Source organism: Syngnathoides biaculeatus, chromosome 6 (assembly GCF_019802595.1).
Source record: "Syngnathoides biaculeatus isolate LvHL_M chromosome 6, ASM1980259v1, whole genome shotgun sequence".
NCBI lineage: Eukaryota > Metazoa > Chordata > Actinopteri > Syngnathiformes > Syngnathidae > Syngnathoides > Syngnathoides biaculeatus.
Window position 1 is genome coordinate 3,336,090 of NC_084645.1, and position 23,507 is coordinate 3,359,596.

The following is a 23,507-nucleotide window of genomic DNA, read 5'->3' on the forward strand; positions in this document are numbered from 1 at the left end:
AATTGATATGTAACACGTCTTCGTCCAAACAAACAACTTTGTATCTATCTGACGAAGTTATGCTGTTATTACATTCTGATACACTACATTTTTTGTTCGACCTTTTCAAGCTCACTACAACACTGGCATTCCGCCACAGTTGGCATTAGGTCACAAAGAGAACACAAACACCAGTCTTTCAAAACGAGCCCGTTTGGAAGATCTCCGAAGTCCATATTGTGTGATTGTTGTGCTCCTTTCTCAGCATTATGCCTCCTCTCCAACACGTCAAGTTCCGCCTGCGTGGATTCTGGCTAAAACGCATAGGCTTGAACATTGTACATTGTGTTATTTTTGTTTTGTTTGTAATTATTTTGCACAAAAATCGGTCACAAACTGCCAGATAGTGGACGTTCTCTGTTCGGTGAAACGTATCCACAAGCAATGGGGGAGTCAGAAAAGGAAGCACTGCAGATGTGGCAAACGCTGATCAGGTGATAGTTTCCAGCCGGGGTCATTGGAATGTCTGAGCAAGAGAGGAATTTCGAGAATACTTTTCCAATTTAGAGATGTTTATAGGTGAAATCTGTGGATAATTTTGGCATTAAAAGAAACACTGAAACCTCATTCACAAACTTTTAATGTGTGCTCCCATTCCTATTTTTTTCAACAAAGTTCTTCTTTAAGATCCCAGCGAACCATGGTGACAAGACAGGGTTCATACTCAGTCTGACCCAAAAAATTTAAGGGCTTTCTAGGGGCACGAAAAATTTAGGGCCGACACGGAAAAATTTTTGGGGCCGAAATGAAAAATTTAGGGCCATCGTGGCAAATCAAGAGTAAGGAAAAAAGACTCACCCAATGGTGCCATCGGCTGTTCTTGGTTCATCAAAGGTTCCAGTACCTCAGTACCTGTGACAGTGATCACCTGTCGCCCCTTGTGGTAGTTCTCATTGATATGACCATTGTCAATGTCTTCACATAACAGTCTACAGAAAAACAGATTCTAACTACAATTGTAACTATATACACAAATGTCTTCTACTGATGTCTGTCTCAGCACCCCTACTCTAGCTCCTTGAGCCTAGCCAGTGCCGCCTCTATTTGTTGTTGCAGAGGTGCCAAAGTGGCTCTCTTGTCCTTTGCTCTACCTCTGAGTGCATTGGCCTCGGTGATAAACCTCAGATTCCTCTTTTCTTCTGCCTCCTCACACAGCCTGTCAGCCTTAGCGTAGATATGTCAGTCTCTATTGTGGCTTTTTTGGCTTTGAGGCTGTCTATCTCTGCCTTAGCTGCCTTCCTCTTCTCTGCCTGTTTTGATGCATCCTTCTTCTTCTTTTCCTCCTCTAGATGCTGGACGTAAATACTTCTGGCAGAAGACGCAGCAGCCAACAGTGATGAAGTGATAGGCACCATGTCAGGCCCTCCATATTGCTGGACCACCTCCACTATTTGCCTCCGAGCAATCAGTGACTCCTTGTTTGTGGAAAAGCCTCTTTCCACAGATGCCTGTCCATAGGACAGGAGCAGCAGCTGCTTTATGACGCCCCATAGCTCCTGGAACTACTGGCTTTCCTGCTGATGCAGAGTGGAGTGGAAGAGCGTGTCCAGCCTGTCCTTAGAGATGTTGAAGTCAGAGAAAGCGACCCTAATCTCCTCATCTTCTTGGATCTTTTCACTCAGTCTGGAATACTGGAACAGAATCCTGTCGCAATTGCTTTCCTCCACCCTTCTGTGATCCACCATGATGTTTAAGGTTTTTGGGAGTTTTTTGTTGTTGTTCTCCTTTTCATCTTTCATGGCAATCTACTGGGGGTCCATCCAGCTTAGTAGGCAGACTAAACTGTATATGATGAGGGCCTTCTCCAGCAACTTTTCTATCATGTTTACCAGGAAAGTTTGGCAGCTCATTCTAAATTCCTGCCTTACAGGGTCGGTTGCAGTGCCAGATTTCAGAAGCAGTCTCTCAGCAGCAAAGCCTATGCCTACTTTCGATAAATCCACCCAGTGTGACTTGTCACCCACATTAATCTTGACAAGGCTGGTGAGGGAGGCTGCCTTTTCTTTAAGGAATTCAGGCTTGATGAACTTTTCCATCAGAGTCATGATGAGGGTGCCCATGTCCTTTGCGATGAAGAGAAGCATAGGCTTGTCAGTCTGGTACAATTTCAGGAATGGTTCCACCAGCCTGGCGCACATGACAAAAAAGTGAAGCTTGGCAACAAAGATGGGGTCCTGTGTTGCTTTCTGAACAACGGCGAAGGAGCTGTTGGTTGGGCAGGTCACCTACTTTGTCCTTGCTGCCTCGCAATAATCTCGCACGTTTGGCATCAGGGTGATGGCTCTCTCTGCCACATTAATGTTTTCAAGCCATCTGTACTTGCAGAACATGAGAGGGAGAGTGTCAGATCCAGTGACTCCTCGCGCCTGGCAGGTGCATCACGAAACAGGTTGTAGAGGCTGGACAGAAAATGTTCCACCCCCCATCCAGCTGCCTGGCAACCGATTAGAAATGCGTTATGGAGGATGTGTAGACCGCAGCTTCCAGTCTGCAGCATACGGCGGGTGGTCATCTTTTCTATTTGTTCTTGAAGTGATTTGCACACCTTACAATTAACATTGGGGCCATCCATCGAGAGCTGGAGCAGCTTTTAGTGACCGAAGTCACACATGATAGGGTCCAGATGCTCCTGAAGATCAGTTGCTGCTGAATGTCCCAGGAATTCAGAGGTGAGGTAGAAAGTGCGGACCGAGTCATCAATCCACAATCGCACATGAATGTCCAGCTGCTTCTCTTGCATCTCGTGATTTAGAGACTCATCAAAGAGGAGGGCATACTCTGATTCAGCCTTCACTTTCTGCCTCAGTAGAGATGAAAAGTGGGCAGCAATGCCAAATGTAGCCAGGTCCGAAGTCTTCCTTTCCCCACATTGGTAGTTTTTAGCAATTTCACTGTCTGGAAACATGACTGCAAACACTTTCGAATTATTTTCACAAGATTTGTAACTGTAATGGCTGCAGATCACTTTGAAAGTCCACACGATCTCTGCCTTTAACGAGTCCGCCTTCGTGTATTGAACTACGTTCATGAAGCCTGACTTCTGGCTGGTTGAAGTCGATGACAGGACAACTATAGGTGCGCATGCATTGCCAATACCACTGCCTGAAGTTGATGCTTCACTATCTTTATATTTTAGAAACGGATTCATACCAACGGAAGATGAGAGAGTCTTCGCCAAATCAGCGTGTCTCCTGTTTTTCCGGTGTGACTCCAGCGCTTTGACGCCCATCTTTTCAAGCTGGGAACTCTGCTTGCACAGATGGCAGTAAAAAATGTGCCGATCTTTTGGATCTTGACGAACCCAGCTCCCAAACTCCTTACTTTCAACCCAAGCATCTTGAAAAATGCACTTCCCCATGATACAGGTTGGATCGATGAAAGAACTACGCTACGTCGTAACGAAGACAAAGTGAAATGCCTACTCACGGAAACGAACAATGGAATATCAACGACAAGATGGCGACTAGTTGTGAACACGGTGACTTCCGTTGACAATTTCCGGCTGTTTTAGACGCCAGACGGATCTCTATTTTTTTTTTCAATAAAAGATTACTTTTTTTTTAGGGAGAATTTTAGCAGTAGAGGTCCTCCCTTTGATTTTTCTTCGCGGATTTTTAAGGACTTTTAGAGGCCTCTAGGTGCACCTTTGAAAATGTTGGTGTTTTTAGGGACTTTTAGGGCCGCGTGCGAACCCTGCAGGAGTTATGGAGAAAAACATGGAACAGTGGTGAACCTTCACAGGACGGTCCGGCCGAATAAAATTACTCTAAGACGACAGCAACAACTCATTCAGAAGGTCACAAAGGAACCCACGACAATATCTAGAGAACTGCAGGCTTCTCTTGCCTCAGCTAAGAACAGTGTTCATGACAGTGACAGTGTCATAACAATGTTAATATTGTTGACGAAAAAATTTTGTCACAGTCAACTACCTTTTTTACGGATTAAAGAAATGACGACTTCCTAAAAATTAATAAGAGATACAACATCAGGATATGTAATTGTGTCAAAAACATAAAAAGGTTAGTTGTCTCTGGTACCTGCTGCCACTCTAATACAACACAGAGCCATTTTGACGATGAATACTTTTAAGACACAAAAATATATAAACACTATAGAGAGTAGTGTGAGAATTGTAACGTAGTCGATAGTTTTGTTTTTGTTTTGTTTTTTTGGGGGGTGGGAGCTTGTGCAAATGATGCAGAGTCCTGTAGCAATTTAGAGCAATTTGAAGTGACAGAAGTCTCTTTCGTTGACAACTGTACAAATGGTGCAGAGTCTACAAAAATTTTGAGCAATTTAAAATAACTAGTAGTGCAATAATCTGAAACTGAAAATTGTCCAAATGGTGCAGATATTTCTCAAGCACAACTAGTCAACAACAAATTTGCAAATCGTGCAGAGTGACACGACTACTATATTGAGTGTACAAATAAAACTTTTTTTTTTTTAAATGCTATTCTTCCTAAGCACAAAAGTGAGTGAATTACACCATTCCTTAACTCTTAGAGCAGGTGTGCCCAAACATCTGCCATCTGCTTTTCAAGCAGCCAGCCTGACATTTACAATAAATCTGGGTGAGCAAAGGTGTGTGTGAGGAGGGAATGATGTTCATCTGTATGATGTGGCTCTTTGATGTGTATAATGTGGCTATTTGCCGAAACAAAGCAAAAAAAAAAATGTGGCTTTTTATCTTTAGCTGATTGGCCATCCCTGGACTAGTCGATTGTGATTGATGCATTGAGCACCCCTGACTTAAAGCATAAGTCGGGTCATTATTTTCCACTAATGTTTGCAATCTTGAGTTTTTATCATTTAATCTTCTATCCATTCCTAAAATAGATTGACAAAGGGCTATTTGAGTTTGTATCGAATTGTTATATTTAAGTAATTTTATATTTTGTAATGGTAACAGTTTTCCACACATGCAGTTTAAAATGATCTTATGCCCTTTACATGCAAATTCCAACGTTAACCCTAGGAACCTTTGATTTTTAGCAACTCGCTTATTCTAAACCTACAATGCCCGCATATCGACAAAGAAGGTTATGTGAGATCTAGACAAGTGTAACCTTGAGAAGGATCAGAATAAATTCACAGTTTATGTGCACAAGCATACAACTTTTGCTTTGGCTAATTTCCACAAGCCACATTTCTCTGCCTGATAATGAGTGAAACGTTTTTTACATGTTACACTCCACCCCCTACTTAGAGTAGAAAATAGCGTTTCTTTGTTGGGACAGACACTTAAGCTTTCGTTATATATGCATGGGCGGTGACCACGCTGACGTCACTGCGGCTATCCCGCATACAGTTTGCCTTTATACTTGAGCAGAACCAATGCAAACAGTTTTGAAAATTTACTGCAGTTCCCCTCAAAATCAAGGATATATCTACACCTGGTATTGTAGTTCGGGGATGATGGTGTTTAACACACAGCTGAAGTTCACGAAAAAGATCCTCATGTACAGTGCCTTGTGAAGCTATTCGGCCGCCTTGAACTTTTCAAACTTTCGCTACATTTCAGGCTTCAAACAAAGATATAAAATTAAAAAAATTTGTCAAGAATCAACAACAGGTGGGACACAATTGTGAAGTGGAATGAAATTTATTGGATATTTTATACTTTAACAAATAAAAAACTGAAAAGTGAGGCGTGCAATATTATTCAGTCCCTTTACTTTCAGTGCAGCAAACTTACTCCAGAAGTTTAGTGAGGATCTCTGAATGATCCAATGTTGACTGATGATGATAAATAGAATCCACCTGTGTGTAATCATATCTCTGTATAAATGCACCTGCCCTGTGATAATCTCAGGGTTCTGTTTAAAGTGCAGAGAGCATCATGAAGACCAAGAAAAACACCAGGCAGGTCCGAGATACTGTTGTGGAGAAGTTTAAAGCCAGATTTGGGTACAAAAATATTTCCCAAGCTTTAAACATCTCAAGGAGCACTGTGACAATGATCCAAAACATAAAGCCAAATCTACAATGGAATGGTTCACAAATAAACTTATCCAGGTGTTAGAATGGCCAAGTCAAAGTCCAGACCTGAATCCGATCGAGAATCTGTGGGCAGAGCTTAAGACTGCTGTTCACAAACGCTCTCAATTCACCTTCACTGAGCTTGTTGGGAAGAATGGGCAAGAATTTTAGTTTCCCAAAAGGCAAAACTGAACAAGCGACATGCAGCTGTAATTGCAGGAAATGGTGGTGCTACAAAGTATCAATGCAAGGGGGCCGAGTAATATACTTTTCAGGTTTTTATTTTTTTAAGTTTAAAATAACCAAGAAATTTCGTTCCACATCATGATTGTGTTCCACTTGTTGATTCTTTACAAAAAATATATATATATTTTATAGCTTAATGTTTGAAGCCTGAAATGTGGAGAAAGTTTGAAAAGTTCAACGGGGCCAAATACTCTACAAAGCACTGTAGGCCTCCACACCATCAAGGTGTTCTAGGATGAAATGCTGTGCCATTGTTGACTGTATCCCTGCAGACCTGTTTGCACGCTAGGCAAACTGCAGGGGTTCCACCAGGGGACCTGTGATGCTCTTGAGGTGGTCCAGCACAAGGCGATCAAAGGACTTCATGACCACAGATGTTAGGGCGACAGGCCTGTTGTCATTCCGACCCAAGATTACAGGTTTCTTGAGGAGTGTGATGATGGAGTGTTTGAAACAGGATGGTATTTCGCATAGTCCCAAAGCGCCACTGAAGATCCGTGTGAAAACTGGAGTGAGATGGTAAACGCAGACTTGAGTACAGGATGGGGACACAAGGTCTGGGCCTGCCGCTTAGTTGATCGTTTGTTGTTTGAGGATTTGTCTCTTGGTCACTTATAATTTGTAATCCATGCGAGACTGATTTAGAGTCATTATTAGTAAACTGTTTTTCTAACGTTACTGCACAGCTTCTCTATGCAATAATAATTTCTTCAGTCGGCTGCTTTCTAGTGTGATTATGCATCCTCACTTCAACATGCACCCTCTTTAGCCGAGCAAAGTTAGTTAACTAGAGCAGTCGAACACCATTTGTTGTTACTAAATGTCTGAAATGGCTTTCCTGGTACACACACGTGAAAATTAAAAATTCCCTAAATGATGAGGGGTGAGCTTGGGGGCTTTTTTTCTAATTTCATTTACTTGTTCAGCAAGCATTAGCAGTGCACTACTCATGTTAGTTTCAAGCAGAATGTAAACCTCAGCAAGATTGAAAGATGTGAAATCACAAGGCAAGTAGCATGGTTTCCACTTCAAAAACAGCTACTCTAAATCCGGAGTTCAGTGTGTGCTGATCTTCATGGCATCAAAACACCAGTTTTGGGTGATATCTAAGCATATACTGCTGCCTTTTTGGTTTCTCTGGAAACTCCATACAGCGGTCTGCTCGGTGAAGATGGAAGCTGGGAAGCATTATGATGCCATTGGGGAAAGGTTCACAAAACCAAGCCTCCGTAAAGCACAGGGCGGTGGAACATCTGAAATCTTTAGTGGTGTTTGTCAGATCAATCTTATCCATTTTGATCGGTAGGGAGTATAGATTATATATGTATAGTATAGTAGAGGTAGCTCAATGGAAATGCCAATCTGTATCCTCTCTTGTAGTGCTTCTCCCATTGCCACCTGTGTCTCCATACACCAGAAACCAAAGGCCCCCCACTTTCTCCCCATCCCAGTGAGTTAAGTCGAGGGGGGAAAAACTGTGCAGATTTGCAATCGGGGGAGAAGACCTTTGGTGAGAGATGTAAAGAAGAACACAAAGATCACTGTGGCTCAGCTCCAGAGATGCAGTGGTGAGATGGAGAAACCAAGAAAGTCTACCATCACTGCAGCCATCCACTTGTGAGGCTACATGGCAGAGTGCCCTGACAGATGCCTCTCCTCAGTGTAAGAGAAATTAAAGGCCACATTACGTTTGGTTGAAAAAAAAAACAAATAACAGAAAACAAAAACAACAACACCCCCCCTTAAAAAAACAAAACATGAAGGATTCCAAGATGGTGAGAAATAGGTTTTTCTGCTCTGATGAGACAAATAACCTTTTGCCCTTATTTCTAATTATTGTGTGTGGCGAAAACAAGGGACTGCTCATCACCTGTCCAGTACAGTTCCAATCACGAAGCATGATGGTGCCAGCATCATGCTCTGGAGGCCTTTTTCAGCTGCAGTGAGAGGACGATTGGTTGCAATTGAAGGAAAGACAAATTCAGCAAAGTACAGGGATATCCTAGACAAACACGTTCTCCAGTTTGCTGAGGACCCCAGACTGGGCAAAAGGTTTACCTTCCAACAAGACAAAGACCCTAAACCATATAGTTAAAAATAACAATGAGTGAGTGGGCTCAGAACAATTCTGTGACAGTTCTCGAATGGCGCACCCAAAGCCCTGACTAAAACCCAATTGGGCCTCTTTGGAGAAACCTATAAATTGCTGTCTGCTAATGGCAGTGTAAGTTCAAAAGGGTGTTTCAACTAAAGACTGTGCAAAGGGTCTGAATACTTGACTCTGTGATCAGTTTTTCTTTAATAAATCAGAAAAAATGTCCACAATTCTATTTTTTTCCCATCAAATTGGGATGTGTGTTTACATTAATGAGGAAAAATGAACCTAAATGTTTTTGGCAAATGCTGCAACAGTAAAAAAAAAAATAATAATGGTGTCTATATACTTTCCATACCCACTGTATTTCTGCAGCATTTTGTCAGACTATCACATACATGGTGCAATATCAGTGTAAATGGAACTAAAGTGTGAACACAGGCTAAATGAAACTTTGATGGTTTAATACCTGAACTATTATTAAAGCTACTTAGTACTACGGTACAATTATTTTGGAAATCTCTGATCTGTAGTAAATCTAAAACAACCATTGGCAATGCAGTATTTTGCTCACCTTTTGGACCTTTGTGCGCTCCTTTTCAGACTCCTTCTCTGCCTTTTTGGCTAGTCTCTCAAGTTGTTTCGAAGTAAACTAGAAACAAAAGAGATCGATCTATCCATTTTCTGCACCGCTTATTCTCACATAAGCAAAAAAATATAAATACATCCCATGTTTCTAAATATTGGATACATACCTTCAACTGGAAAAGTGTGTCTGTTGAACGACAAGAAGAATTAGTTATTGACTGGAGTTAAAAACGGTGCCTTGGATGACGAGACTAAAACATTGATTGCTGAGATAAAAGCTTGGGCGACCAGTACCCGCTTTAAGGGCTAGAGTGTGAGGTTTCTTATACAAATAGCGTGTCCAGAAAGTGTTCAGACCCTTTTAAATTTTTCATTCTTGTATATTACAGAAATTTGCTAAAATCATTTGTTCATTTTTCCCCCTCAAAGTATACACAGAACCTCATACGTAAGAAAACAATGAAATATTTAAATATTTGCAGATAATACATATATACAGTGACGAAAATAAGTATTTGAACACCCTGCTATATTGCAAGTTCTCCCACTTGAGTTTATTTGTTGATTGTAAAAAAAAGTTATTGCTTTTGAAACCATTGTTAACGCAAACAAAACTAATTTGTTTTTATTGGCCACTTGTAAGATAGCTGTTCTCATTCCCACTGCCAAGATCGCTGTAGTCCGGTTACATATGGGAATGAGACTGCTGTCATAATGGTGAATAAACAGTTAAATTTTGCTGTTGGGTTTTGGATGAAAATGCTACCAGTTATTTTCATTTTTCTGTTCGAGTGGTACCTCAAGGTCCCACCCAAAAATAAATACATTAATAAATAAAATAAAATAAAAACAATAAAAATTGGATAACTACATGCAAAAAATGTGTGCAAAAGATTGTGTTGTTTGCACAGATCCACAGATAATACCAATGCTATTAATTGATAACGGATGCAAAAAAAAAAAAGTTGGGGGATTCTATGAGTCCATTAACTTATTTTGAAAAACAAAAAACATTGTTTTCTAATGGCGTGTCACTACGAAATTTCACATGCATCAATTTCATAGGACTGAAAACAAATTGGGAAATTTATCAGCATTGATGTGTAAAACCATTTTTGTGCCATTGTCATGGTGGTGCGGCAGTAACTGTCTTTTTTATTTTTTTTATTTTTTATACCGGATCCCTTTCCTGACGCAACCTTTCTACATTTATTCGGAGAGAGAGCTGGAGCCAATCACAGCTAACTTCGGGCAGCGGCAGACTACACCCCGTACTGGTCGCCAGCCAGTCGCAGTGCAGATGTCGACACCATCCCTGAGCAGGAATGGATCCCACGCTGTCTTCACTCAAAATGTCCCTCTGAGGGAAACCCGAACTACAACGTGGCCCGCAAGAGAAATGAGTTTGACACCCCTGCACTACACCATTAAAAAAAAAAAAGTGTAACAAGTTACTGTGCTTAAATAACTTTATTACTGCCATTTGTCTTTTCATCCCATGTCTATGAATTAACATCTACTGTACATGCAGTTTTACCCGAACACTGGCATAGACTGAGCAAGAGCTGAATGACATGGACAAAATAGCATAAAGAAACACATGGATGCACCTTAAACACTGTAAAAGGTCATCTCAGCTGAGTCACCCTAAGGGAAAAATGAGCAAAGTCCAGCATACGGTGGGTGCAGATTTATAGTATCTGAAAATACCTGAAGGCTTGGTGAAGATTTAAAAGACTCTTGACTCATTTAGGGGTGACTTGGCCGACATGACTTCAAAATGGCTAAATAATATGATAGCATGTTGGACTGGAACATTGACAGCCGTAAAGATATTTTTGTTCATATGCTACTTTTGGACACTTGTAAAGCTGACAAAAATTCATAACAACAGAACCAATAATTATACTCAGTCAACTATGCCTACCACACATAAGATAAAGACGCGCAACCTAATTTCTAATAACATTGGTAAACAACTATACGGGAGTCACCGAGGCATGAGGGGAGGACTCAATGTGTGCCTCCCAATGAATCAGTTAAGCACTTTTTCAATTCCTTGGCAGAGTCTAATTGCTGGGGATTCCATCTATGGGCTATGCTAAAAGAAACCCCCATTTTCTTCTCACCATTTGCCAATTTAATGCTACCTTAAATCCGAATGCCCTACAAAAGAGTACGTATACTTTTCAGGGAGTATTTTAACAGAAAAACCCAGAGGAATTTTTTTTATTATTATTATCTTTTTTTTACAAAAAGGAAAAAACTGGTTGTTATTAATGTAGAATGCAGCTAACAAGGTAAACTATAGTTACATCACATGCATGGGATGAGCGATAGAGAGACTGAATGCAGCCCTATGGAGGCACAAACCAGTGCAATCTGTAGGCCGGTCCCAAGGCGGGATAAATGCAGAGGGTTGCGTCAGGAAGGGCATCCAGGAGTGCTAGAGCCTATACCAGCTGTCAACGGGCAGGCGGCAGGTTACACACAAGCAGAGATTGGGAACTCCACACATGGAGGTCCGGGATTGAACAGGTGTCGCCACCATGCTGCCTCATAAAGTATGTTCTTGCTTATACAGTACCAGCACGAAAGGCTACAACTAAGCAGCTAATGACCAGTAATGATTAGATACGTGCAAATTTCACCAGGTGATGAACGGGCCTCAAATGTGACAGCCATAGGTTTATCCTGTCAGGATGAATCCATGGGAGGTTAAAGAAGGACAAATTTGGGTGTGTTTTCTCAGTTTTGTTGCAGTTTGGTGTAGAACACATCAGCATCTTGGCTTAGCTAGAACGAATGGTCTGTAATCCTAAACACCAGTGATGTCAGGGGCGGAGTCAAGGATGTTTCTTCCGGGTCTGACTGTCAAAGCAGGTACATATCCAGATTTTGCTTGGATTTCAAAAATGTTCTTTATTTAATTTTTTTGATGCCCAAAATATATGTAATAATATTACTTCACATTGGAGTGTTTATTGTGCATGTGAATTTTGGGGAGAGTCTTCCTTTAATTTGTGGTACACAGGTCACTGTGTGAAACTACAATTTGAATTGCCACTACGTGACCAAACATGGAGATAAATACAGAAATCTGTGAGATGAAGAGTACGCAAGGAGTCCGAGGCGTTGCGAACGAAACTTGCTCAGATTGTTGCATATCCAGAGATGAAGCCGTCAGGACAAGTTATGTAATTTCTAACAAAGTCGGCAGAAAAAGTACAGTGCTTTCTGATGGAGAGTTTACTTTGTCCAAAATTTCTATGTATAATAAACCCTCCATTTTTAAGTAACATTACTATAACACATATTTTGGACAATATTTTTTTTTAAAAAAAGGTGGGGATTTGAAAATAAAGAACAGATTTGAAATCCATGCAATATTTGGATATCTGCCAGCTTTCACAGCCACACCCCCACACCCGGAAGAAACGTCCTTGACCCCGCCCTTTGAGGTCAATGGTGCTTAACATTCATGACAATTCTTTCTAGCTAGGCCAAGATGCCGACATGTTGTGAATCAAACTGCAACAAAACTGAGAAATCGCACCCAAATTTGTCGTTTTTTAACCTCCCTGTGGATGTCACAGTTGAGGCTCATTCATCAGCCGGAGAAATCTGCATGCCAAAGAATCGAGGTAAGTTGTTTTTGTGCCCTATTTATGTGAGCTAAAATAGAGGCTAACATCACCTTTACTGGTTATTAGCTGCCTAGCTATAGCATCAAGTACCGGTAAAAGCAACAAGATACATGATGATGGGAGTTGTTACGTCAACACTGTTGTTTGTTTGTCTGCCTTCCAAATAAATTCTTAGTGTTAGATGATTACTCTTTATAATACAAATTTATGTATTTCTTGGGGCTTGTCCGGTTAGGCGTGTCATCTCAGATGAACGCTCATATTTGTTTGGCACAGTTTTTACGTCGGATGCCCAGCCTGATGTCAAGCACGATTTTGTATTGTTGAAGATATAAAGCGCTTAAGTTCTGAGACATAGACTTTCATACAGTTATCGATACAGAATAAACGTGACTGACATCAGATCTGCTGTTCCACTGTGTGAAGTCACACGGCCATCAACCACAGCTCATTCAGGAGGACGGCTCATCCAGCTCCTGCCCCTTCAACAGCACCCGTAACCACAGGGGTCAAAACCGAGAAGGTGAAACGCCCAGTCATCTCTGCATCTGGAACAAGTGAAGAATGGAGCTATTTCACCCAACAATGGCGAGAATATAAACAAGCCAAACGCCTCACTGGCCGGGACATCATCTTCCAACTCCTTGAATGCTGCAATGAGGCCATCCACAAAGCTCTATCCAGGAGCTTCAACAACTTCACATCATATGACGAGACCACTCTTCATGGCTACATCAAGTCCCCGGCAGTCCGTCAAGAGAATGTGATGATGGCCCGACTACGACTTCAAGTAAATGCGGCAGAACAGAGATTAACCAACGAGAAACATCTCTGCATGCATTGTAGGCCAGGCAAATGTGTGTCAGTACAGCATTTCATGTGAGTGTGGAACCCAGCTATCATATACCGACCAAATGATCAGAGACACCCTCGTAGTCGGCCTTGCAGGTGATGATATCTGCCTCGACATGCTTGGCCAGGCCAATCAAGAGATGTTCCTAGATGAAACCATCCGCTTCATTGAAGCAAAAGAAAATGGGTAGCGTTCGGCCAGAGGAATTAATCCCAATCACGTAGCTGTGCCGGTGGCGATCAATGCAGCAAGCAGAAAATACAGGCAAATGGTGAGAAAATTACTCCAGCGCCAACCTCCAGACAGAAAAATGAGCACTCAAACTCAAACACAACCATGTAGCTACGGTGGCAAAGATGGACAAAGCAGCAAGGAACAAAAACGTTCAAATCATTGCCCTGCCTTCAACCATACCTGCACCAACTGCAATATCCCACACCACTTCGAAAGTGTCTGCTGTAAATCAAGACAGAGGCTGCACACCAATCAAAATAACTACAACGGTGGTCTTCGAGGCCCTCTGCTCAACTGAACAACTGGCCAACACAATCATACCAGCCCACAATATATACGATTCCCTGTGTGACACATGGGAAAAGCATGCCTCCGCACTTCAACCGACTATCAACGTCGAGATTCGGGCCCTGCCATCAGACGCCAAAGACTTAGGAATTGCATCCACTCTGCGCAGTCCCACTAGAAATACTACCATACTAACAGTGGCAAACACAGGCTGCCAATTGTGTCTTGCTGGCACTACCTTCATGCGTCAGCTAGGTTTGAACACCTCCCACTTCACCCCCACCTCAATAAAGATGAGGGCTGCAAACCAGGACCCATTTGGAATTATGGGCACCCTAACCCAACACATCACCGGCTTTACACAATCTATGCAGGCAAAAACAACACACCCACACCCCAACCCTTTCCAAGCACTGAAGAGGACAGAAAAAACTGGAGCAATGGCTGTTAGACTACTATAAAAGTAGCACATTCAACATCTGTGAACATCAAAAGCTGCAGATGATGTCAGGACCCCACATGGGACTTATTGTAGACACCGATCCCACACCTGTGGCACACCACACAACAATTCCATTACCTGACCACTGGCAAAAACAGGTGAAGGCCAGCCTTGACCAGGATGTTCAGCTCGCTGTCATAGAGCCTGTCCCAATCAGAACCCCAGTTTCATGGTGTCATTGAATTGTCGTCTGCACAAAAAAAAAATCTGGTAAACCTTGGCAGACTATTGACTTCCAAGCTTTGAATCGCCATATGGCAAGAGGGACACACCACACTTAAATCGCCGTTCCACCAAGCCCGGATGGTCCCGTGGAACACAAGGAAAAGCATTTTTGATACCTGGAACCGATACCATAGCATCACTCGACCCTCAGGACAAGCACTAGACAACCTTCGTCACACCATGGGGCCGGTACAGGTATCGAGTGTGCCCTGTGCGATCCATACCATCTGGACACACATACACCAGGCGAGTTGATGAAATCATTAGTGACACTGACAACAAAACAAAGGTTGATGATGATTGACTACACAATCATGTGGTCTCCCTCCATCAAGGACAGCTTCTTCCAAGTGGCAAATTGGTTGTACATGTGGCCGAAATGGTTAATCTGTTCAAACTTCTTCCAATATGCCGGACACCATTACTTGGTGATCGTCGACGGGTACAGGAACTGGCGCATCGTGGAAAGAGCGCACGGGGGATCCAGAGGTCTCATATCCAGCCTCAGGCGTACATTCACAACATTAGTGACGAGCTCTCATCTGACGGGGGTCCAGAGTTTACACCAACAGCCACACTGGCATCCCTGCACGACTGGGGAGTTCGTCACCGGCTCTCGTCTGTAGCATTCCCTCACAGGAACAGCAGGGTGGAAATTGGTGTGAAGACCATAAGGATGGTCATCGACAACACCAGTTGCAACAGTAAACTCAATGCAAATGCATTTCAACGCGCCATCCTCCAATACCACAACACACCAGATGCGGTTTGCCCAGTGACGTGATTTCCTAGTTCCAGTTTGTTACAGCTACAAGTTAGTTTGGTCTTCTTGATTTACACGAATAACGTGTTATATGATTACTCTTTAGCTCATTGGTTATGGTCATAGGTCATGATTGTCCATTGTTAGCCTTTCCATCAACACCACCAAACGCAGACTTGCCTAATTCTCATCCTTTGAACTTTGCATTTATCCTATGCTTTTCAAAGAGACACCATCCAAAGGCTTGGGGGCGCATAAAAGATATTCAACTGATCTATGTGATAATGTTACAGTGCCTTGCGAATGTATTCAGCTCCCTTAAACTTTTCAAACTTTCGCCACATTTCAGGCTTCAAACATAAAGATCTTCTTCTTCTTTTCCTTTCGGCTTGTCCCGTTAGGGGTCGCCACAGCGTGTCATCTTTTGCCATCTTAGCCTATCTCCTGCATCTTCCTCTCTAACCCCAACTGCCCTCATGTCTTCCCTCACCACATCCATAAACCTTCTCTTTGGTCTTCCTCTCGCTCTTTTGCCTGGGAGCTCCATCCTCAGCATCCTTCTACCAATATACTCACTCTCTCGCCTCTGAACATGTCCAAACCATCGAAGTCTGCTCTCTCGAACCTTGTCTCCAAAACATCCAGCTTTGGCTGTCCCTCTAATGAGCTCATTTCTAATCCTATCCAACCTGGTCACTCCGAGCGAGAACCTCAACATCTTCATTTCTGCCACCTCCAGTTCAGATTCCTGTTGTTTCTTCAGTGCCACTGTCTCTAATCCGTACATCATGGCCGGCCTCACCACTGTTTTGTAAACTTTGCCCTTCATCCTAGCAGACACTCTTCTGTCACATAACACACCAGACACCTTTCGCCAGCCGTTCCAACCTGCTTGGACCCGTTTCTTCACTTCCTTACCACACTCACCATTGCTCTGGATTGTTGACCCCAAGTATTTGAAGTCATCCACCCTCGCTATCTCTTCTCCCTGTAGCCTCACTCTTCCCCCTCCACTTTTCTCATTCACGCACATATATTCTGTTTTACTTCGGCTAATCTTCATTCCTCTCCTTTCCAGTGCATGTCTCCATCTTTCCAATTGTTCCTCTGCATGCTCCCTGCTTTCACTGCATATGACAATATCATCTGCGAACATCATGGTCCAAGGGGATTCCAGTCTAACCTCGTCTGTCAGCCTATCCATTACCACTGCAAATAGGAAGGGGCTCAGAGCTGATCCCTGATGCAGTCCCACCTCCACCTTAAATTCCTCTGTCACACCTAAGGCACACCTCACCATTGTTCTGCTGCCATCATACATGTCCTGTACTATTTTAACATACTTCTCTGCCACACCAGACGTACGCATGCAGTACCACAGTTCCTCTCTTGGTACTCTGTCATAGGCTTTCTCTAGGTCCACAAAGACGCAATGTAGCTCCTTCTGACCTTCTCTGTACTTTTCCACGAGCATCCTCAAGGCAAATAATGCATCTGTGGTACTCTTTCTAGGCATGAAACCATACTGTTGCTCGCAGATACTTACTTCTGTCCTGAGTCTAGCCTCCACTACTCTTTCCCATAACTTCATTGTGTGGCTCATCAACTTTATTCCTCTATAGTTCCCACAGCTCTGAACATCCCCTTTGTTCTTAAAAATGGGAACTAGAACACTTTTCCTCCATTCTTCAGGCATCTTTTCGCCTGCTAGTATTCTGTTGAATAAGTTGGTCAAAAACTCCACAGCCATCTCTCCAAATTGCTTCCATACCTCTACCGGTATGTCATCAGGACCAACTGCCTTTCCAGTTTTCATCCTTTGTAGTGCCTTTCTGACTTCCCCCTTAGTAATCATTTCCACTTCCTGGTCCTTCACTCTTGCCTCTTCAACTCTTCCTTCTCTCTCATTTTCTTCATTCATCAACTTCTCAAAGTATTCTTTCCATCTATTTAGTACACTACCGGCACCAGTCAACACATTTCCATCTCTATCCTTAATCACCCTGACCTGCTGCACATCCTTCCCATCTCTATCCCTCTGTCTGGCCAACCTGTAGAGATCCTTTTCTCCTTCTTTCGTGTCCAACCTGGTGTACATGTCTTCATATGCCTCTTGTTTAGCCTTTGCCACCTCTACCTTTGCCCTACGTCGCATCTCGATGTACTCCTTTCGCCTCTCCTCAGTCCTCTCAGTATCCCACTTCTTCTTCGCTAATCTCTTTCCTTGTATGACTCCCTGTATTTTGGGGTTCCACCACCAAGTCTCCTTCTCCCGTTTCCTACCAGATGACACACCAAGTACTCTCCTGCCTGTCTCTCTGATCACCTTGGCTGTCGTCGTCCAGTCTTCCGGGAGCTTCGGTTGTCCATCGAGAGCCTGTCTCACCTCTTTCCGGAAGGCCGCACAACATTCTTCCTTTCTCAGCTTCCACCACATGGTTCTCTGCTCTACCTTTGTCTTCTTAATCTTCCTACCCACTACCAGAATCATCCTACATACTACCATCCTATGCTGTCGAGCTACACTCTCCCCTACCACTACTTTACAGTCAGTCACCTCCTTCAGATTACATCGTCTGCACAAAATATAATCTACCTGCGTGGTTCTACCTCCGCTCTTGTAGGTCACTATATGTTCCTCCCTTTTCTGGAAATAAGTGTTCACTACAGCCATCTCCATCCTTTTTGCAAAGTCCACCACCATCTGCCCTTCAAAGTTCCTTTCCTGGATGCCGTACTTACCCATCACTTCTTCATCGCCCCTGTTTCCTTTACCAATATGTCCATTACAATCTGCACCAATCACAACTCTCTCGCTGTCTGGGATGCTCAGAACTACTTCATCTAGTTCCTTCCAGAATTTCTCTTTCAACTCTAGGTCACATCCTACCTGTGGTGCATAGCCGCTAACCACATTATACATAACACCCTCAATTTCAAATTTTAGTCTCATCACTCGATCTGATACTCTTTTCACCTCCAAGACATTCTTAGCCAGCTCTTCCTTTAAAATAACCCCTACTCCATTTCTCTTCCCATCTACTCCGTGGTAGAATAATTTAAACCCTGCTCCCAAACTTCTAGCCTTACTACCTTTCCACCTGCTCTCTTGGATGCACAGAATATCAACCTTTCTCCTAATCATCATGTCAACCAACTCCTGTGCTTTTCCTGTCATAGTCCCAACATTCAAAGTCCCTACACTCAGTTGTAGGCTCTGTGCATTCCTCTTTTTCTTCTGACGCTGGATCCAGTTTCCTCCTCTTCTTTGCCTTCGACCCACAGTAGCTGAATTTCCACCGACGCCCTGCAGGTTAGCAGTGCCGGGGGCGGGCGTTGTTAACCCAGGCCACGACCGATCCGGTATGGAATTCTTTTGATGAACGCTCATATTTGTTTGGCTCAGTTTTTACCCCGGATGCCCTTCCTGACGCAACCCTCTGCATTTATCCGGGCTTGGGACCGGCCTACAGATTGCACTGGTTTGTGCCCCCATAGGGCTGCATTTCATATGTCTTGCACTGAGGAGAGAAATTGGTTGCACCACTCTTCCATGAAGCCCCAAAATGGTGGAGGGCTGCAGTGGTTGACTTTCTAGAACTTTCTCCCGACTGCATCTCTGGAGCTTCATTCCAGTGATCCTCTTCACCCCCGATTGCTCATTCTGGCCAGACGGCCAGCTTCAGAAAGATTCTGGTCATCTTAAACATCTTAAGGATTATGAAGGCCACTGCTCTTAAAAACCTTAAGTAGAAGATAATTTTGTTTTAACCTTGACAAGTTCTGTTGGTGACATGGTGCTTCAGCTGGAAAAAGTTGGCCTCACAGTTCTGAGGTCCCGGGTTCAATCCCAGATGTGGAGTTTGCATGTTCTCCCCCTGCCTGCGTGGGTTTTCTCCAGGCACTCCGGTTTCCTCCCACATCCCAAAAACATGAAACATTAATTAGACACTCTAAATTTCTCCAAAGTGTCATTGTGAGTGTGGCTGTCTGTCTCTATGTGCCCTGTGATTGGCTGGCAACCAGTTCAGGGTCTACAATGCCTCCTCCCCGTTGACAGCTGGGATAGGCTGTAGCACTACCTGCGACCCTTGTGAGGATAAGCGGTGAAGAAAATGGATGGATGGATGATGGATGGATGGATGGATGGATGGATGGATGGAATGGATGGATGGATGGATGGATGGATGGATGGATTGGATGGATGGATGGATGGTGGATGGATGGATGGATGGATGGATGGAGGATGGATGGATGGATGGATGGATGGAGGATGGATGGATGGATGGATTGGATGGATGGATGGATGGATGGATGGATGGATGGTGGATGGATGGATGGATGGAGGATGGATGGATGGATGGATGGATGGATGGATGGATGGATGGATGGATGGAGGATGGATGGATGGATGGATGGATGGATGGATGGAGGATGGATGGATGGATGGATGGATGGATGGATGGATGGATGGATGATGGATGGATGGATGGATGGATGGATGGATGGAGGATGGATGGATGGATGGATGGATGGATGGATGGATGGATGGAGGATGGATGGATGGATGGATGGATGGATGGATGGATGGATGGATGGATGGATAGTTCTGTTCCTTGCCAAAACTGTCTCTAAGCTCTTCAGGCAGTTCCTTTGGCCTCATGATTCTCATATGACACACACTGTGAGCAGTAAGGTCTTGTATAGACAGGTGTGTGGCTTTCCTTCTCAAATCCGGCCAGTGTAATCAAAAACAACTGGATTCCAAAGAAGGTGTCGATGCATCTTTAGGATGATCAGAAGAAATGGACAACCAAATAAAAATATTTGAGTGCTTTAGCAAAGGGCCTGAAAACTAATGGCTGAGTGATAATACAGTTTGTTTTTTCTGGGTTCGAAATCTACCAAAATTTCAACAATTGCGTTTTTTTCCTGTCAAAATGGGGTTCTGTGTGTAAATTAATGAGGAATATGATTTAAGAAAATGGCAAAGAGTGAAATAGTTTCAGGGGACTGAATACTTTATGTACCCACTGTATCCAAAATTGGAACATTTAAAATAGCGTGGCAAACAAATGCAGACCACATTTTCCAGCTTTCTCTTTCTTTAAAATGGTTAAAACTCTGTATTTTCTAAAACATGTTACAATTATGTGCTACTTTTGTGTTGATCGTGCCCCTAATATCTAAATAAAAATGTAGTTTGTGGTTGTAAAGTGGCAAAATCTGAAAAAGCTCAAGAGGTAGACCTCTTTTTCAAAGCACTGTACGGTAAACGATATTTGGAAATCGTCATATATGCAACAAGATGTGGGGAAATGACATGCTTAAACGTTTCTCAGCGAGTGAACCGCATTTATGTCATTGACGTAATGTAAACAACTACATCCCACCCCAAGCTGCAAAACAATTACTTGTTACAAAATTAGTGTTGCTGGTAAAGCCAAAAGGATAATCAAATAACTTACCGTCCATGTTGCAACCTATTGGTAGTGGCCTTTAATTGTTTCGCAAAATAGAAAATTCCACAACACTTCCTGGTCCAATGTTGACGTAACTCCATAACTTATTCGAGGGTTGGTCTCTGTTCGTTGGGTTCATCTTCTGCGGTGATACTTCCATCTACTGACTGCATGAATATTTCACCTTTGGTCCTCGACTGTGACGCATTCAAGACACATACAGTACTGTATACAGAAGAATACGTGACGATATAAATAATACATATACTGATGGAATCAGATTTGTAGCAAAAAGATTCATTCACTTTTTTTTTAAAATCCCAACCGTGATGTCAACATTTGCATTTTAATTTCAGTTTTTTTTTCATTTCATCGCATGTTTCATTTTTTTTTCACTCACGGTTTGTTTCAGTTATAGGTTTCCGTTTTTTTTCTCGCTGACTTAAGAGGTCGTGCACCACGTCATAAAACCACGTGACTTTTGATTACGTCGCCATATTGCTGGTCAAACAAAGCTTGTCTTGGATAACTGCATATAAAGATTTCAGACCCATAAGCAGATATATCCATTTATATAATCTACAGAAAACACAAAAATTGATGTATCTGCTTTTGCGTTTGAACTCTTCATAAACACATGTATCTGGTGAATACGTCGTCGAGATTTAAATAGTGTTTGAAACCGTATAAAAGTCTGGACGCATATCTATCATACATGTTGCCAATGCTCTACTCGGAAGATGTGATGTGTTAACATTGTACTAGTATGTTAGAAGTTCACAGCCACATTTCTCAAAAATATATATATTCTTAACATTAGCTACCATATCGGAACGTCCATGCATTACAATATGACTGCATTTCTTTCTCATCTTATGATGATTATGTGGCACCCACAAAATGTATTGTTGTTATATATAGTCCTTGGAAATGTATTCGGCCTCCTTAAACTTTTCAACCTTTCGCCACATTTCAGGTTTCAAACATAAAGACATAAAATTACATTTTTTTTTTGTCAAGAATCAACAAGTGGGACACAATCCTGAAGTGTAACGAAATTTCTTGGATATTTTGTACTTTTTTAACAAATAAAAAACTGAAAAGTGGGGCGTGCAATTTTATTCAGCCCCTTTAGTTTCAGTGCAGCAAACTCACTCCAGACGTTCAGCAAGGATTTCTGAATGATCCAATGTTGACTGATGATGATAAATAGAATCAACTTGTGGGTAATCAAGTCTACGTATAAATGCAACTGCTCTCTAATAGTCTCAGGGTTCTGTTTAAAGTTCAGACCACATCATGAAGACCAAGGAACACACCAGGCAAGTCCCAGATACTGTTGTGGAGAAATTTAAAGCTGGATTTGGATATAAAAACATTTTGGAAGCTTTAAAGGAGAAATCCAGTGCTTTGCATGAACAATGTATCCACTAGGTTACGTAATATGTACTCTATTTTGACAATGTGATGTTGAATTCTCTCTCATTTAATAGTGTTTTGAGAAGATTTTTATCAAAAATTACAAGTGATCAGGGGCGCTGCCATTTTTGGGAGTCACATGACCCACGTGGCCGGATGTGACGTGTAACGTGCCGCTCCAAACGCTCGATTACACGCAACACCATTATGGACAACCCTGATTTCTCGGATTTATCGTCATCTGAAGAAGAAATACCAGCATCGGTTGCTCGGGAAGACCTGGATTGCATTTCCCTCCATAGCAAGTTTCATGGCATTGTCCTCTGGAAGCCTGCATTGAGGACAGGAATTGTGGACGATGAAGGATGTGAAGAAGGCAACTCTGGTAATACCCATCAGTGAAAGGTAGGCCTTATATTGTGGAGAAAGGTTGTTTATACTTTCTTTCGGCATGTCCCGTTAGGGGTGGCCACAGCGTGTCATCTCAGGTGAAAGCTCGTATTTGTTTGGCACTCTTTTTACGCTGGACGCCCTTCCTGACATAACCTGTCTCGGTGAGGTGGGAAAGGTTGTATATATATATATATATATATATATATAATATATATATATATATATATATATATATAAACATTTAAAATTTAAATGCTATATTTTCAATCTACTGAGATTCAACTGGCTACATTTCACTTTCTGAAATTCAACCGGCTACAATTTATTGTATAAAATTCACAGTCTAAATTCTATGTAAAAAAGGCAGGGTTACGTTCAGTTACGCTTTCTTAGTCACATACTAACATAGCGTACCTTGGCTAGGTGTTGGCTTCTGATTTGAAGTAATCCTCCCTTTATACATCGATGTTAGTCAGTGAATTGTAGCCGTTTTAATTTCACACAGCGATTTATAGCCACTTGAATGTCAGGAGACTGAAAATATTCCGTTAGATTTTTAAAGTTTGAATTATTTTACATGGCAAATTTGTTGATAGTAAAAACTTATAATGAAATACAACTGTTAAAAATGTGATCGCTTTGAAATAACCATGTGAATTTTACATCATATTTTCTGTGGCATTTCATAATCAAATCCTGGTGGCACATATTTACTTCTATAAGTGTTAAGATGATGATGGTGGAGGCATAAAATATATCACTATTGAG

At 42.3% G+C, this 23,507-nt stretch overlaps 1 protein-coding gene across 3 annotated transcripts in view; it reads right to left on the reverse strand.

Moving 5' to 3' along the window:
- The window catches only part of chmp1a (charged multivesicular body protein 1A), a 61,400-nt gene extending 40,057 nt beyond the window's left edge, over positions 1-21,343 (reverse strand). Inside the window, exons 1-4 of one of the 3 annotated variants that reach the window (XM_061821825.1) lie at positions 21,328-21,343; positions 20,934-21,152; positions 9,121-9,140; positions 8,940-9,017 (exon numbers count right to left, since the gene is read on the reverse strand). In XM_061821825.1, the coding sequence (XP_061677809.1) occupies positions 8,940-9,017; positions 9,121-9,140; positions 20,934-20,940 (105 nt within the window). In that variant the 5' untranslated portion in view covers positions 20,941-21,152; positions 21,328-21,343. Of the gene's footprint in view, positions 1-8,939; positions 9,018-9,120; positions 9,141-20,933 lie in introns of all 3 variants that reach the window. The other 2 variants (XM_061821826.1, XM_061821824.1) reach the window with 2 other exon arrangements.
- Positions 21,344-23,507: the final 2,164 nt, after the last annotated feature.